Genomic DNA, 18,431 nt, shown 5'->3' with positions numbered 1-18,431 from the left:
GTGACAAAGAGAAGACATCTGGCACACAATTTCAAATCTCAGTTGTGAGTTACTGCTGCTTCGCCTGCCACTTGTGTTATAATTCCAGTTAGGCTTATTAATTGATACTCTGAGCCTTCTGCCTATTGAAAATGTCAGATATCTACTAGAAAGAAAACCCAACTGTATTAGTCGTTTTCATGCTGCTGATAAAAATATACTCAAGATTGGGTAATTTATAAAGAAAAAGAGATTTAAGGAACTCACAGTGCCACAGGGCAGAGGAGGCTCATAATCATGGCACAAGGCAAAGGAGGACAAAGGCACATCTTACATGGCAACAGTCACGAGAGCTTGTGCTGGGGAACTCCCATTTATGAAACCATCAGATTCCATGAGACTTACTCACTATCACGAGAACAGTATGGAGGAAACTACCCCCATGATTCAGTTACTTCCACCTGGTCCTGCCCTTGACACATGGGGATTATTACCAATTCAAGGTGAGATTTGGGTGCGGACACAGACAAACCATATCACCAACCAAACAAAAAACTGAACACATGCATAGCTTATATGTATGAGGTATATGCTAGCCAACATGTACATAAATGCAAAGATATGAACCATCTAGCTACCTTTACATGATCTTATATATCCTGCTCACCAAAAAGACTAATGGTTAGAGGGAACCTTTAGACTAATTGAACTGGCTTCTTCTCCTTTACTTGTTTACATAGGAGCCTGAAAACTTCTGGGGGAGCATTCTTAAAATGACTGTAGATACAGCTTCTCCATTTAATAAGTTTGATGCTGCCATGTTTATAAACCAAATATTATAATTATAGGGAAATTGCTTATTTTGGGAATCCTGCAGCAAATCTTTTTAACATTGAAAAAAATGTTTTCTCGTTTTCTAAGTGTCAAGATTTTCAATAATTTCCTCTGATACAGACTCTCTCCTTATTATACCAGTCTGCCTAATCCAATGTTAGCTCCATTGGAAGGCAGTGTTGATAGAACGTGTAGCTTGGAGTAACTCTGACATAGTTAAGGTGTGAGACCTTGGGCAGGTTACTTCTCTGAGCCAACTTTCTTTATATATAAAATATGTGGGCACTACTATGTCCTTCCAAAGTTTTCTTCTGTTTCTAACATTCTGTAACCACCTTGCCATGATTGGATAGGAAGTAGAAAGAACGTTATACCTTTATTTGTGTCTGCGTTGTTCCCAGAGAATCTGTTGGTGACCAATATAATATTATAATAGCCTTCTCAGTAATGTTTAAACTTATTCTAATAGGTTTGAAGAAATTTTGTTTGTAAAATTTTCTTTTTAATTATAAAATGATACTATGTATTGAGGAGGATTAGGATGTGAAAGTTGAACCATGGACATGTTTTCTTGTAGACCTGTCGATTGTTACGACACGTATCTGGGACAGAACCTCTGGAAATAACCTGTATACATGCAGAGGAGACATTTCAGGTGACTGGCCAACAGGTATGATAACAGCAGATTGTTCCTTCTGTATTGTGTCTTATCTCATTATAACAAGTACTGTGGATGGAAGGTATAAATGGTTCTGCATAACTAGAGGCCAAATCTACGTAGAGAAAGAGAGATAATGAAATTTCTGTTGGTAGTGTGCTGGAACATGGCTAACCTTCCATTGGAGCTGGTCATCTGCCAGATTGGAGACTGGCTCATTTAATGAATACTCTAGTTTATAACTATTTTAAAGGAAACTGTTTACAATGCACTTGTTATAACATGTTTTGAGATTAAGTTATCATGACATAACAAGCCATACATTATGTAATATTCACATTTCAACCTGATAAATACTCACTTTTCATGCTAATGATTAGGACATGGGACGAAACACAAAGAAAACAACGTTATGACATTACTTATAAGATTCAATTAGGACCAGGCATGTGGCTAACACCTGTAACCCAGCACTTCGCAAGGCTGAGGTAGAGGATTACTTGAGTATAGGAGTTTGAGACTAGCCTGGGCAGCATAGCAAGACTGTCTCTACAAAAAATAGAAACAAACATACAAAAATTAGCCAGGTGTGGTGGTGCATACCTGTAGTCCTAGCTACTAAGGAGGCTGAGGCAGGGGGATAGCTTGAATCCAGTTTGAGGCTGTGGTGAGCTATGATTGTGTCACTCTCTGTCATCAGCCTGGGTGACAGAGCAAGACTCCATATCTGGGGGAAAAAAAGATCCAACCAGAAGCAAAATAACCATCTTAAATTAGGCAAACATTATAGTGTTAAATAATAATTATGATAACCGAAATTAGCAACCACTGAAAAAATGTTCTGTTCAGTGTTAAATGAAAAAAGTAGGATACAGATTTATATGTATACTATAATTTCATATGCATAGAGAATATATATACATATCAACATACCTATATGACAATATCCTTGTTTAGCCAGGATTTTTTTCTGGATTTTCTATAGTAGAGGTATTTATTAGTCTTTATAATTTTCAAAAGCCTTTTAAAAACTGATTATCTCATTTAATATTGTTCCTGTCAAATTAATCTAAGGAAAGTAATTAAAGACAGAGCCTCCTTCTTTTTTTTTTTTTTTTGAGGAGTCTCGCTCTGTCACCCAGGCTGGAGTGCAATGGCACAATCTCAGGGCTCATTGCAACCTCTGCCTCCTGGATTCAAGCAGTTCTCCTGCCTCAGCCTTCTGAGTAGCTGGGATTACAGGTGTGCACCTTTATGCCCGGCTAATTTTTGTATTTTTAGTAGATATAGGTTTTTACCATATTGGTCAAATTGGTCTCAAACTCCTACCTCGTGATCCACCTGTCTCGGCCTCCCAAAGTGCTGGGATTACAGGTGTGAGCCACCGTGCCTAGCTGCTTCCTTCTTTTTTAGAGTCTAAGCTTGAAAATAAGGTTTTCCAATTGTTCTTTTTATTTTAAAATATTTATTTATACTTTAATTTATATTTTATTTATATTTACTTACTATGGTCAGCCAAAAGGATTCCTCCTAACTTGCAATATTGGACAGTAGAGGTTGAGTCCCTGGTTCTTTGATTTATAGTTGAGAACAGTGCAAGTGACCTAAACTCAGTAATGGTATGTGCCCTCTAGGAGAATCATGTTGGATGTTGGAGGGATGATCATATGCTCTCCCATAGAGAACAGTGTCAGAGGCTTATCATGAAAGCAGGAACTGTATAAATGAACCTCCACAATGATCAGCTGCTGAACACTTCATTACAACCAGGGGAATCTCTGTTTACTGGGAGAAACTATGGCTTCAGTATTTGCATGGGAGCCACTCTTCTTGCTTTGGCTGCAAATTTATTTCAATAGAACTGGAGGGCTTGACTCTCCTGCCATATGCAATCAGTTCTTGCTCCTATCCTCAGGCCCTGCCTGCCATCTGGTTGTAGTTTTTAGTTTATTGTTTCTATTGCAGCAGTGATATTAGGAATATATATTTTCTTCCCCAGGATAGTGGCAAAGAATGTTGTTCATAACTTGTATAACTTGAGAAGCTTTTTCTGTTTTCAAAGCCTCAGCTTCCACTCCTAGTCTCTGCCATCTGCCTCACAAAAGGATAATTTAAGGACATTGAGCATGCCTCTGGGATAATTTATTTCTGGATATCTCTGCTTTAGCAATGTTATTTTTGTATTTCCTTTAAAATGTTAGACATACTGAGGGAACAATTGAACAGTTTGTACACTGTACAAAGAAAGGCTCCTGGTTGAGAGGAGAGCAATGCCAAAATCTGACCTATAGTCCATGGCAAGTTATGTGCCTACTTTCCCTGAAGAAGGGGAGCCTTGTTCTTATAATACTGCCATCTGCTTGGTGAGTACTCTGCCTATGGGACTGTGCCCACCCTAGAGGAAGGAGTACCTAGTTGTAATTCATTCAAAGGTACCAACTATAAATATATATATATATATATATATATATATATATATATATATATATATTTCTAACATGACCCTGATCATAGTAATCTTCTGTAAGTTCTCCAATGACTTTCTCACTCAGAAGAAAATCCAGTCCTTACCATCTATGCTTCTCCGTTACATGGCCACTGGCCACCTTCCTGTTGCTCATGTCAGTTGTTCCCCTGGCTTACTAGCTATTCCTTGAACACTCCAGAAATGTTTCTGTCTCATCCCAGTTGACTTTCCCTCCATTTCCCTGCAGCTCCCTCACCTTTTCAGTGACCTTCGAACTTAAAATACTGTGACTACCTAATGCCCTCCATCATTCTCACCGTTAATTTTGATACATATTGTTTATTCCCCTCTAAAGTATCTTACAATTTGTCTCTCTCTCCACTCATTATAATGCTCATTATAATGTGAGTCCCATGAAGCCAGGGACATTTATCTGTTTCATTCACAGCTGTTTCCCCAGCACCTGGAACTAGTAGGAAGTAGTTCCTACTAGTACGTAGTAGGTGATTAAATAGTCTTGTTAGTTGTATACATACGCGTGTGTGAATAATCCTATATAATCAACTCCATGGAACAACAATATCACTTGTTAGTAATGGGCATCTCTGTCACATTATCCTATTAATTTCCTTCATAGCACTTACCATAATTTATAATATTTTAATTGTATACTTGTTTATTGTTCCAAATCCCCACTAGAATATAAGCTTCATAATTGAGGGCTTTTATCTTCTTTTTTTTTTATCACCGTATCCCCAGCACCTAGCCTGATTTTTTTCACATAATGAATTCTCTGAAATACTACTTACTGGATGAATGTTTGATATAATATCCCCAGTCTGTGAAATAAGATGGTAGACAGAATAGAAGGTGAAAGTGGTAGAAGGGAAAGGATGTGCTATAAACATATCAAGACTAAACTCTGAATTCCTAGTCCTGGACCTTTTTGTGTGTGCCTTTTATTTAATGGGCCATCAGGAAATTTCAGCAGGTTTGGTTTGGTCGATGGCTTCTATTTTGAGGTAGGAGCTAAAGTGTAATTTCTATTGAATGTCAGGTCAGGAGGTGTATGAATTTTCTGCCTATATTACAATTAGCATCTATCAGGTCTTTCATGTTAGAGAGTGATTATTATATGAAAGATAAAATGTTAGTTGATTCATTCATTTATTCATGTAGTACCTAACACTAAATAAAACCCCAAATGCCACAATCTCAGTGGCTTAATATAATAGCAGTTTATTTCTCACCTGTATGAAGTCCTGATTAATGGTATGTCTTTCTCCCTCTTAGCAATCCAGGCGCCTTTCATTTTGTGCCTCGCCAACCTTTAGTGCCTCAGAGTCCCTACTGGGTTCTATGCATTAAACCATCAGGTGTGGAAGGGAGAGAGCGCTGAAGAGCATGAGGGGGGTTTGGGTCAGTTAGGATGGAAGTGGTGACCCATATTCAAGTGGGCAGAACTCAGTCTCGTGGCCATACATCTCCACCGGGGAGGCTGGGAAATGTAATCTTGCTGTGTATACGGAGGGAAGACAAACAGATTTTGATGAAAGCGTAGCAGTCTCTACAATAATTCATTTATTTATTCAATGCATTTATTCAGCCCATATGGTGTTACATGTAAGTACCAGGATGATTTCTGCCCACTTTGGAAGTATTTTGTGAGAGGCAGCGTGATGTGATGGGAAGAGCCTGGACTTGGATCAGGTAGATCTAAGTTTAAGTATCAACTCTGTATATACTAGTTATAGGATCTGGCGCAAGTTACTGGGTATCTCTGAACTTCAGCTTTTTTTAGCTGAAAATGGGAATAATGCTTATTTGGGAAAAGTAGTATTTTATTTATGTATTTTGAGGGATATTAACATATTAATGTATCTCAAGCACCAAACACAGTATCTCAAGCATGTATCTACCAAGTACTCATAGGTGTGAATATATGTTACTTATTATTATCAATGCTATTCCTTCTGCTATCACTGCTACTACCACCACCACTATTACTGCTACCTTTGCTACTCTGTATACAGTATACTCTTTGTGGTCTGAGTATAACTCTTTGAATTATTCTATGGGAACAACTTTGTTCAAACACAGTTTTCCTTGAATGAAGAGAATTACTCCCTGAATGCAGGTTTGTATATAATAATGCATACTATTTATCTGCAGGTCAGATTATAAGAAACAACAAATTTTGTTCTACTGTGTGTCTTCATATTGCTCAACATGGAGCTTGTGTATAGAAATTACTTCATATTGTTTATTGAGTTGAATTAACAGCAGACTTAATTACCTTTGGTCTCCAGAGTGATTCTGAGGCCAAGATTTTGAAATTCACGCAGATGTATGTTGTGTTTCTTTAGATTATTTCTGCTGCTGAAACATTGACGTTGCATCCATCTAGTAAAATTGCTAAAGAAAACCTAGATGTGTTTTGTGAAGCTTGGGAATCCCAAATTAGTGACATGTCAACACTGCTAAGAGAAATCAATGATGTGTTTGAAGGAAGACGAGGTGAGAAACTGTCCACATAATGAAATATGTTATTTTAGTGTAACTCTGTTAGTTTTTTAATGCCAAACCTCAACTGCAAATGAATTATTTTGTTGTAACCCAGCTGGGTTATTTTCATAGTAAAATATCTTTCACAAAAAAAATTACAATATTATTTTATCCTTTATTTTAGTATCTAAGCAGTAAAGTTAGTTGTACAACAGTGTAGTAGGCCGGGTGTGGTGGCTCACACCTGTAATCCCAGCACTTTGGGAGGCCGAGGTGGGCAGATCACTTGAAGTCAGGAGTTCGAGACCAGCCTGGCCAACATGGTGAAACCCCATCTCTACTAAAAATATAAAAATTAGCCAAGTGTTGTGGTATGCGGCTGTAATCCCAGCTACTACGGCTGAGGCACCAGAATTGCTTGAACCCAGAAGGCGGAGGTTGCAGTGAGCCAAGATTATGCCACTGCACTCCAGTCTGGGCAACAGAGAGAGACTCTGTCTCCAAAAAACAAAACAAAACAAAACAAAACAAAACAAAACAAAACAAAACAAAACAGTGTAGTAGATCTCTGAATTAATATTAACATTCTAGTTTTCCTATTGAGACTGTTATTTTTTTATTTCTTCTAAGTTTTTTAGTTATAATATAACTTTTCTATGATGCAATAATTCTCTGTTTTTAATTCTACTAACTTCATAATGAAATGAATGTAGTTATTTGATTTTTGAATTGCTTTCCTTCCACTTGGATGGAATCTCTTTCCTTGATGACTACATAATCTTGGAATATTGCCTGTGGTGGGTAAGTTCACTGGTACTTCTACAACATGTAGAATAGCATATATACCATACAGTGTATAGGAGGGCATCATTTTTATTCTTTATTTTAACACCAACTGGAAGTTTTGTTCATTTCCCATTGTGCTGTGTGTCCTGTTATTTATGTTTACATGTTTATATGTTTTCTCTAAATGGCTTTTGTAGTGTCAAAGCTTGCTTATTTTTTTTAAATAAAATGTCATTTAAAGTTATTACATCAAATTACATATTTATTTCTATTGATTATGCCCATTTAAATATTTCATATTTTAAAAATACCCGTTTAGGATAAATGTTGATCTGCTTAAAAATCAGGACATAATAGAATTATAGCTATAACATCATTTTTAAAGTATAATAAATGTTTACAAGTTTCCTCATTTACAGATTTCTGTGATAGTCTGAATGGCATATCATTTTGATGCCTTGATAATGTATTTATAGTTACATAGATTTCTATATGAGCCAAATTTTGGATATTAAAAGGTAAATGATATAATTGATCCACCTTTAAAAGGAATAATGATCACTTAGCTTTAGGGACTGTTGGGAAATGAAGAGAAGTGGCTTCCTGTGGTGATAGGATACATGGTGTGGGTTATCCTGGAGTATCTATAAGGCCCAGCTCTTTATCCCACTGGTGTTAGGCAAGCTGTTTCCTGGTCCGGGCCCAAGTGTCCTTGGCTCAATAATGAGAGCCTTAGGCTGAGTGATCTCAGTGACCTGCCAGCTCTTAAAGTCTTTTGTGAGCACTACCCGAAGTTAGTGTAGTTTTGACTTCTGGGCATAGAATAAACCCCACACTGTGTCTTTATCCTGCCTGCCTCTCTTTAAAGGCCAGAGGAATATTATCTTCTGGCTTTTTTTTTTTTTATTAGTTGTCATCAATCCTTGAAAGTAGGGAGGCTGGAGGTGTGCCGCAGAATGGCTATTTTTCAGGCATGTGACTGACTCCATGTACTTGCAAATGTTTTCCACGTGCACTGTGAGAAGCTTTACTAATAGCTGCAGCCATTCTGAAGAGAATGTGACATCAAGCCTGGCCAGCTGATTCTCTTTACCAGAACACCATTGAGCTTAGTATTGGTTTCTCTCATACTGTTTTCAGTACTGGATAGGTTTTTGTTTTCATTCATGTAAACGTGGGCTATAGCTGAGTTTTCATTACTTGTACTTCTTCTGTGTCCCTGGGCTAGTGAGTTGATCATCATCTGAAACGGATATGGTTCTAATCTTCTTGACCAAGGGCCTCTTCCTCTTTGTTTCTGAGATCCTCCCAGTTTCTAAACCAGGCTGTTCTACCAGCATTTTGGTCTATTTTTTCTCTTTTATTTCCATAAGAAGAGGAGTTATAACAGGTTTTTCCCCCCTCTCAAGAAAGATGGCAGTCATTTAACAGTTATTCTCTGCCTTCATCCTGGGCGATGTTCTGAATAGCAATTACAGTAGCAATTAGAGGTTGATAACCTTGGCAAGGGGGTTTTCTTTCTATAAATGTAAGTAATTTTTTCCCCCTTGAAATAGAAAACAAACCCAAGTTGCATTTTCCATCAGGAGGTCTCTTCCTTCCTCAGAGATCTGAGTGCTAATATCATGTTAGGGGTAGAATTGGGTAGAAGTTGAAATTCAGGTTCTGAAGTGGACTGCCTAGGTTCCAGTCCTGCCTTTGCTATTTTCTAACTTAATCTCTCTGTGCTTCAAGTTTTACATCTGCAAAATGGGGATAATGATGACAAAACTACCTAATATGGTGAGTGTGAAGATTAAATAAAATAAGTTAATTCACACTAAATTCCCAACAAATGTTACCTCTATCAGCATCAGCTGATACCTTAGAGTAAAACTAAATAGTTTATGAGAAAACATTAGGTCTGATTTCTCTCCCTTAATCTCAATCTCTGCTCCTTTCTGGAATCCCTCTCTCCATATGTCCTTTCTCCTACTGAGGACTAGCCTGTCTGGCCCCACCATAGGAAATCTCTAGGTCTGCAGAAGCAAAGGTAAACTCCTTGCTTCTTTGTACAGATGAAGCTCATCCCTTCTCCAATGGTGAACTGACACCCTCTGAAAGAGTCCTCTCACTGGACATCTAATGCAACATTAATTTAGTGCTCTCTTTTTTGCCTTTCTTTTACCAAAGTTAGGCTCTTTAAAAAAACAGCTAAGGGAGTTTAAGGAAAAGTAAAAGCCACAGGCTACTAGGGTCTGTGTGGGTAAAATTGTCAACATGATCCTTCAGAGACATGTGACTATTATAACCATAAAAGTAACAGTAGCTACCATCTTTTGAGAATTTACTGGGTGCCAGGTACTTTCATAAGTGCTGGATGTGCATTTTCTCATTTAATCCTCTCAGTAACCTTGAAGACAGGTATTATTTCCACATTTTACATATGATGAAATTGAGGCTCGAAGTATCCCAAGTGAGTAAACCACAGGAGCTGGGACCCTTACTGAGGTTTGAGTGATGCCAAAGATGAAATTTTATTAACTACCCACACTCTATTACTCAAGCAATTAAACCCCACTCCAGCTCTAAAGTTTTCTAATGAGAATGAACCAGTTCTGTGAAAAATACTCCCTACTGCAGCTCTGAGTTCTGCTTTTTTTTCCCCCTCCCAATGCCATTCCAGAAATGACTGAGAGATCCCAGGAAGTACAGAGCAAGGAACAAGCATGACTGGATTCTTGTTTTGGTTGATCCATTTACTGGCTGAGGATGGGGCTGGCAAAATTACAGAAGGGCTAAAACAATCTGTTAGTAATGGAATCCTGGGCACATTACCTGCCCTTTTGAGTGTTTCTTTATTTCAAAAGATATAAATGAAGTATTTTGTCATAGTGCTTGCACATCCTATACCTGTTTTCAGACTATATGAGCACTGTGGTTTCTTTTACTTTCAAGCTGGATATTATGTAAATGATTTCTTCCATAGGTTCAGTTAACTTACATTCAAAAAATCAGTATTACCCAAACTTCCTAAGGACTGAACAGAAGTTCTTTCTTATGTGGGAAACTCCACAGCCTTCAGTCAACAGAACACCTATTGTTTCATTGGGAAAGTGCCTCTCTGTTCATTAAGGGTTTATGTAGGGTTCATTGAGATGGAGTTGGTGGATTGTGTGTGCTGCCTTTATTTGTCCTGATTTTTATCATGAACCTCATGAGCATAGCTTTTTCCTTAAAGAAGTCTAACTCTGGGTTAACCATTACTGAATGAATGGAATCCAGTGTCACAGTGTTGTTCTTCCTTTTATGGAAGGTTGGTGTGACAAAGCTGCCCATTACCTTGCACCTGCCTACTACTTTCCATACAAAGGTGTATTCTTCAGGTCCTGATTTCTCTTTGCTGCTGCTATAACTCATGTTATGACTGTTATTCAAAAGCCTTTGCCGTATTCTAGCCACCTTAGTTCTGCTCTGCATAACTTGCCTCCTGTGATTGGCAAACTACCAGGCATACTTGTAAGTATCATTTAACCAACCACCTAAGTGGTAAACATGCTAAGCAATAAGAGGGAGCCTTTAGTGTTCACACGGTAGTTAGTGAGAGCTAGGTCATTGTCCACCTTAACCCCAGACACTTAAATTTCACATTAGGACCTCCTGGGATTGTTTTCAAAAAGGTAAAAATCAATACTTGTCTTCCTGTCTTCTGTTTTCATCCTATTCTGCTTTATCACCCAACTGACTCAGCCAGGCACAGTGGCTCATGTTATAATCCCAGCACTTTGGGAGGCCAATGCGGGAGGCAGTGGTCCTTATATTAGAAAGGACCAGATCTAAAAGACTCTACTTTTCCTTAGTGGTGAATATGTCTCAGTTTAGAATTTGAGATTATTTTGGACAAATAAGTGTCAGAAAAAAGCCTTATCTCATGGCTGTAGTCCCTATCTCTCCTTTAAGGAAGCTGAATTCCCTTTGTTCTATTTAAATAATTTTAGAGCAAATATGACTATGCTTCAGTTAATAGAGATGCAGCTCTAACCGAACTATATGGGACAGTTGTGATCCTGCATGGACCATTTTCTTCTATTTTTTTTTTTTTTTTTTTTTTAAGTTGAGGATCTTGCCAAGAATCTTAGTTTGGTTTTCAGTTCTGTAACTACTTTTCTCATTTTCCCAGGAGTCCTATTTCATAGCCCTGCATTTACATTATCATTAGGTAGATTGGATGCCACAAAAGAAAGGGGGGTACAGGAAGAGAAACATGTTCATGGATAAAGATGAGTTTATTTGGGGAAGATAAGAGCCTGCACCAAGGGAGTGATCGGTCCAGAAAGGAGATGATGGCCTACACTAGGGTGATGATAGTCAAGATAAAGATAAGGGGACTAATTTAAGAAAAATTTAAAAACTAATAGTAGGGTTTATTGGTCAATTGAATATAGAGATGAGGGAGAGAGAGGAGTTGGAAGATGATAGCTGGGTTTAGATGACTACCTCAGTCCTGCTCCTGAGTTTAGCTGATAACCTGCCTGTCCTTTACACATCGGGGATTTATTTTAAGTGGGTCTGGGGACGTGATTTTTTTTTTTTGATCGATTATACCATATAAAGCACCTCCAGAACCAGAGATAGCTAATTATAAGACCTGTGAATCAGGCATAATTTAGCAAATTTTCAGTAAAATAATAAAGCTTTTCCATTCTTGGGGAATTAGCTTTATTTTGTAGATATACAGAAAGGCTTTATGTATTGTAACTGAGAACATTTCTCAATTAGCTTTTCATAAGAAATAATTTTAGTACTCTCTTAAGATGAGAGACCCTGTGAACTTAATTTATCTGAAGGTATAAACTCAGAAGATGGCACAATTGTGGTGTTGACTAAACAGGATTTAGGATACCTCATTGAGGACAGTGCTTTGAAGACAGTTCTTTATATCAAATCTGTATTAAGTATATTTTCTCCAAATAGGCCTGTTTTTCCAACTATTTTTAATGTTTATGAGAGTTTGTTTATGCTACCTCCTTGATATAACAGCTCAACATAATTTAGACAGTATTTTATCATATTTTAGAGATAGGGTCTCACTTTGTCACCTAGGCTTGTGTGCGGTAGTTTGATCATAGCTCACTGCAGTCTCAGACTCCTGGGTTCAAGGGATCTCCCCCATAGGTAGAACTACAAGTGCTGTCCACCATGCCAGGATGCTTTTTTTTTTTCCCCAGAAATGGGAGTCTCACTGTGTTACCCAGGCTGGTCTTGAACTCCTGGCCTCACATAATCAATCCTCCCATATTGACCTCCCAGAGTGCTGGGATTATGAACATGAGCCACTGTGCCTGGCTGAGCCAGTTTCTTCTTCCTTTTTTTTTTTTCTGCTTAGAATCAGTGGCAGTAATTAGACTCACATGGAAATAACGTCTATAATTAGCTGAGTGTGGTGGCGTGCACCTGTAGTCCCAGCTACTCAGCTACTTGGGAGGCTGAGTCACGAGAATCACCTGAACCAGGAGGCAGAGGTTGCAGTGAGCCAAGATTGCACCACTGCACTCCAGCCTGGGCAACAGAGTGAGACTGTGTCTGAAGAAAAAAAAATTAGGAAGTAACATCTATAAAATTAACTATAGTTTAGATCTCGTGTTAGTATTACATTGCTTTTTATTGTGCTTGTCAACTTGTTTGGCTTCTGACTCGGGGAAAGAAGAATCTTACCTGTGTAGTATTCGGAGGAGTCCTATCTGAAAAAATGATCAATTTTTCAATTATTCTCAAATTAGTATAAATCATCCTGAGTCTAACTGAAGGATGAGAATAGGAAGCAAAACAAAGTATCTGTAAGAGGACCAGTGGGATTAGAAGTATCAAGTGATAAATACTACTAGGTGGATGAAAATGGTAACAAACCAGATTATGTAGAAACTTTCTTTTCATTGCATTTATTTCTCAATGCATTTATTTATACATTCTGCTTTCTTTAACTCTGTGGTGTCTTAGAGATATAAGAAATATTGAAACAGTTAGTTTCCCCCCAACCTGTGAAGAGTAAATGTGAAGGCCCATAGGCACTATAGAAGATTACTAGGTTAGATAATACAAGACTACTCCTGTAGCTGATTACATTTAAGTAATCATAGTCCCCTTTAAAAATTCTTTATTCTTTGTTTATTTTTAGTACTTTCCCACTTTGGTTTTTTGTTTTATTTTGTTTGAGACAGAGTCTTTCTCTGTCAGCCAGGCTGAAACAAAACAAAGAAAAAAGAACAGACTATAGGCATGTGCCACCGCACCTGGCTAATTTTTGTATTTTTAGTAGAGACGAGGTTTCACCATTTTGGCCAGGCTGGTCTTGACCTCCTGACCTTAGGTGATCCACCTGCCTCAGCCTCCCAAAGTGCTAAGATTGCAGGCATGAGCCACCGCACTACACCCAGCCTCCCACTTCTGTTTAATGTTCCTTTTATAATATGCTAAGACCACTTTTAAAGCATATTATGGACAGGATTCAGACTTTGAATTAAGATAGATGAAGTGTCAAAATCTGAGTGACCTGAAGACCATCTTCTGTTAATCTTGGAACTAAATCAGGCACTTCTTACATCAGAGCTTGGAGACAAGGCATGAAAATAGCCTATTCCTTTTTAAGTTTTTCTTCCTCACCATTCTGAGATCAGAGAGCCATTAATTAATAAAATTCCCTTACAAGGAAACTATTTGAATCATAAAGCTATTCCCAAGTACCCATTAACTCACTCTTAGCAACAGTTCTTCTTGTAGATCAGCACTGTCCAAGAGAAACAAAATGTGAGACACATATGTAATTTAAAATTTTCTAGGCTAGGCACGGTGGCTTATGCCTATAATCTCAGCAGACCAACACAGGAAGGTCGCTTGAGCCCAAAGAGTTTGAGACCAGTCTGGGCAACATAGTGAGACCCCATCTCTAAAACAATACAAATAAATTACCTGGTGGCACATGCCTGTGGTCTCCACTACTCAGGAGGCAGAGGTGGGAGGATCATCTGAGCCCAGGAGGTTGAGCCTGCAGTAAGCCTGAGATCTCCACCACTACACTCCAGCCTGGGTGACAGAGCAAGACCCTGTCTCAAAAAAAAAAAAAAAAAAAAAAATTCTAGTAGGCACAGGAAAAATTAAAAACATGTGAAATTTGTTTTAATAATAGTTTTTATTTAATCTAAATGTCCAAAATACCATTTAAATATACAATGAATATTTTAGTATATAATTATTAATATATTTTACATCTTTTCTTCCTCCCTTTGTACTACATCTTCAAAATGTGTTATGTATTATACACTTATAGCACACCTCAGTACAGACTAGCCACATTGTAAGTGCTCAGTAGTCACATGTGGCTAGAATTTAATAGCACAGTTATAGATGAAATTTTAAATATTTGTATAAACCATTGTGAGACTAGCAGGTTTGCCCATTTCATGTAATAGTCATTCTATGAGAAAAGGTGTGATTTAGTGCTCTTATGTTTACTTTTATTAGTTTGGACCATATGAAATTTCAAAATGGTTGAATACCAGCAATTTCATATGATTTAAACTAATCTATTATAGCTGAATATACTTGTTTTCCTTGAAGAAGGAATTTTTCTTCAAAACGCAATTACTGTTTAGTTCTTGAATGTTTACCCCAGATACCACAAACTAGCTTTTATAACCTGACTTTTTTATATGTACTTTTTTATAACCTAGCTTTTATATGTAACCTGACTGTATACATGATCTGGAAGTTGCAAAATGATAGATGGGGCAGGGATGATGTGGGCATTGCCCATCTCCTTCCTTTCCTCATTATTGTGTTTCATGCCATGTGTCAGTTCACAGCCAAAGAAACCTCCTGTTATTTGCTTTATTTCATCTTCCTATCTTGTACAGAGGGGTTTCTTCTTCCCTGACTGAGAGAATACATTACGAGGTTAGTTATAAATTATTTGGTCTGGTACTTTTCAGAAATGGAAGTAGCGCTGATACTGGTACTAATAAAAGAGGAATCAGGTTTCATTAGAGGCCAGCTGCTGTAAAAGGAGCACTCTGTGAATGAAGCTGATTGTGAGTGACAGTAAATGTCAGTGGGACATTTGCTTTTCTCCCTTTATGTTGGGAGAGGTGGAGATTGGCCAGAATAGTACCTTAGACATGCAGCTGTTGAGAGTCTTCATGTTCATCAGCCAAATTACAATTTTATTTCTGAATTTTATGTAATTAATAGACTAAATTAATAAAACTAATGTACTAACGTTCCTGTTTGTTTAATTAATACTTTAAAAGTGTGAATAATAGAAAAATATAGTAGTAGAAAAAAAATTTTAAGTAATATGTGTTATTTGTAGGAGAGAAGTATGGCTACCTTTCACTTCCAAAGCCAATGGTAAGTAAGAATTATGTTCATTTCAGAATGTTATAATTCAGAATTCAAATTATGCTCCTGTTGCCTGTTGCTACTTCCCTATACCACAAATAACTGACATAATAGAAAAAAGATAGGATATTAATGTTGACTTCAGAATTGTTATTATGGGTAGCAATCTAAGTGTAGCTCATACTCTGAATATTTGTGTTAGGTTTGGGGGTTTGAGAAAATAGGTAACATAATTTGTGACTAATAAAAAGCCATATCCTAGTAATAGCATCATAAAAATAAATAAATAAGTTATTAAAAAGCCATATCTGAGGTCAGAAGTTGTTTTGTTCTCCCTATCTTGGATCTAATTTGCAAAGTCATCTTGGTATCACTGTCTGCAAACTAAGGACTTTCATATGCTTTCTACCTAGATGGAAACATGTCACATGTCATGTATATGGGAAAGAGATACACAGTCATACATTAGCCAAGCAGTGATTCCAAGATCCCTTGTGGGGTTAAAAAATTTTGGAAATTATGGATCAAAAATATTTGGAAAAATTATAACAATGCAACAATAAAAAATATTGACAGGAATGAAAATTGCTATCTCCTGGCTGATAGCATTTTAATATCGGTCATATTACCCAGGTGGCATTTTGATGATCTTAGCAATTCATTTACAGAGAGCATTCTATGGAAATGTATAGTTTTGAATAAGATGAATATAGAAAGTAGAAATGATAGTAAAAAAAAAAAAAATCAATTATCAACAAGGACTATTCCTCCAGAACTACCAGGTGGTCCTAGTAACTCTAATTTAAGAAGTAGAGGAAAACAATGGCCCATGTAGAAGTAGCTTCTGAACAGGAAGTAATCATGACAACAAATGAGAAAAATAAAAAAGACTTGTGAATTATGCTGGGCATAAAATTATACCAGGTTTCTCAGTTACAAAGAAGGGAGCACTTTGATGGCCCACAGTATTCATAACAGGTCAAATTATAGGTCAAAGAGGGATAAAAATATTCATTTGTTTATTCATTAAGTACTACTTGATCACCTACTATTTGCCAGGCCATGATGCTTGATCACCTACTATGCTTGGCCCTGATGAAAGAATGATGAAAAAGACACTAAAATATAAATTCCACAGTAGGGATTTAAAAAATTATTTTGTTCTTCTTGCCTAGACTGTCTGGTATTGCCCTTGACTAGACTGTCTGGCACAAGTTTGACACTCAGAAAATAATCTGATAATTTGCTGAGTCAATGGAAAAGGCAGGCCTGGCCTCTGCTACTGTGAAGCTTACAGTCTAACCCAACACTGATCAATAGAAATATACAGTTGGCCCTCCGTATCTGAGGTTTCCACATCTGTGAATTCCCATAGGCTGGGTGCAGTGGCTCACGCCTGTAATCCCAGCACTTTGGGAGGCCGAGGCAGGCGGATCACAAGGTCAAGAGATCAAGACCATCCTGGCCAACATGGTGAAACCCTGTCTCTACTAAAAAATACAAAAATGAGCTGGGTGTGGTGGTGTGCACCTGTAGTCCCAGCTATTTGAGAAGCTGAGGCTGGGGAATTGCTTGAACCCGGGAGGCAGAGGTTGCCGTTAGCTGGGATTGTGCCACTGCACTCCAGCTTGACAACAGAGTGAGACTCTGTCTCAAAAACAAAAACAAAACAAAACAAAATAACAGTACAATGATAAAAAGTAATCTAGCGATGATTTAATGTATATAGGAGGATATGTATAGGTTATATGCAAATACTATGCCCTAACAGATGGTTTTATAGCTAATATCCTACCAGATTTAAGCAAGTAAGGATAGACTGTATAACAACTATTTACATAGCAATTACATTGTATTAGTTTTTTTGTTGTTGTTTGTTTGTTTTGAAATGGAGTCTCTGTCAGCCAGGCTGGAGTTCAGTGGCATGATCTCAGCTATTGCAACCTCCTCCCAGCAGGTTCAAGTGATTCTCCTGCCTTAGCCTCCCAAGTAGCTGAGATTATAGGTGCTCATCATCACACCCAGCTAATTTTTGTATTTTTAGTAGAGATGGGGTTTTGCCATGTTGGCCAGGCTGACCTAAAGTGATCCACCCACCTCGGCCTCCCGAAGTGCTGGGATTATAGGCCTTGGCCACTGTGCTTGGCTGTATTAGGTTTTATAAGTAATCTAGAGATGATTTAATGTATATAGAAGGATATGTATAGGTTATATGTAAATACTCTGCCATTTTATATAACGGACTTGAGCATACTGAGGGATGACTATAAGTCAAGGCATATTATATAATTAAAAATTGTGTAGTAGTCATATTACAAAAAAACTCGTGAAGTTAATATCTTTTATTTAATCCAGTATATCCCAAATATTTTCACTTAAGCATGTAATCAACATATAATTAGGGGAATTTTTTTTATAATCATTTTGTCATATTAAGTCTTCAAACTTTATTGTGTATTTTACCCTTAAGGTGTATCTCAATCCGGACTAGCCACATTTTAAGTATTCAATAACCCTGTGTGGCTAATGGCTACTCTATTGGATAGTATAGGTTTAAACTTGTATAAAAAGAAAATGAATAGAGAAGAAAGAAAAATTAATGATGATTATCAATAGTAACAATGTGATGAAGAACAGATGGTGACTATCAGAGGAGAGGACTTGCAATGAAAAGAGATATAAAAGTCTTGAGTCTGGAGTTGTAGAAATGATAGTGGGAATGGTCGATGGCATAGGGGAAGAACAAATGATAAATCTCCAAATCAAAAAATGGTCTAAACTTAATTAGTGTATTTTTTGGAAAGGGACTGGAATTTAATACTGAAATAC

The 18,431-nt window shown here is 37.3% G+C and overlaps 1 protein-coding gene across 2 annotated transcripts in view; it reads left to right on the top strand.

Moving 5' to 3' along the window:
• Nucleotides 1-18,431, top strand: part of CTNNAL1 (catenin alpha like 1) — a 72,205-nt gene that overhangs the window by 40,568 nt on the left and 13,206 nt on the right. For both annotated transcript variants that reach the window (XM_039474649.2, XM_039474648.2), the window contains exons 10-12: nt 1,391-1,483; nt 6,305-6,455; nt 15,574-15,611. In XM_039474649.2, the coding sequence (XP_039330583.1) occupies nt 1,391-1,483; nt 6,305-6,455; nt 15,574-15,611 (282 nt within the window). The remainder of the gene's footprint in view (nt 1-1,390; nt 1,484-6,304; nt 6,456-15,573; nt 15,612-18,431) is intronic.

This window comes from Saimiri boliviensis, chromosome 2 (assembly GCF_048565385.1).
Source record: "Saimiri boliviensis isolate mSaiBol1 chromosome 2, mSaiBol1.pri, whole genome shotgun sequence".
Classification (NCBI taxonomy): Eukaryota; Metazoa; Chordata; class Mammalia; order Primates; family Cebidae; genus Saimiri; species Saimiri boliviensis.
The sequence above is the reverse complement of the archived record's forward strand: the minus strand, read 5'-3'. Positions and strand labels throughout refer to the sequence as shown.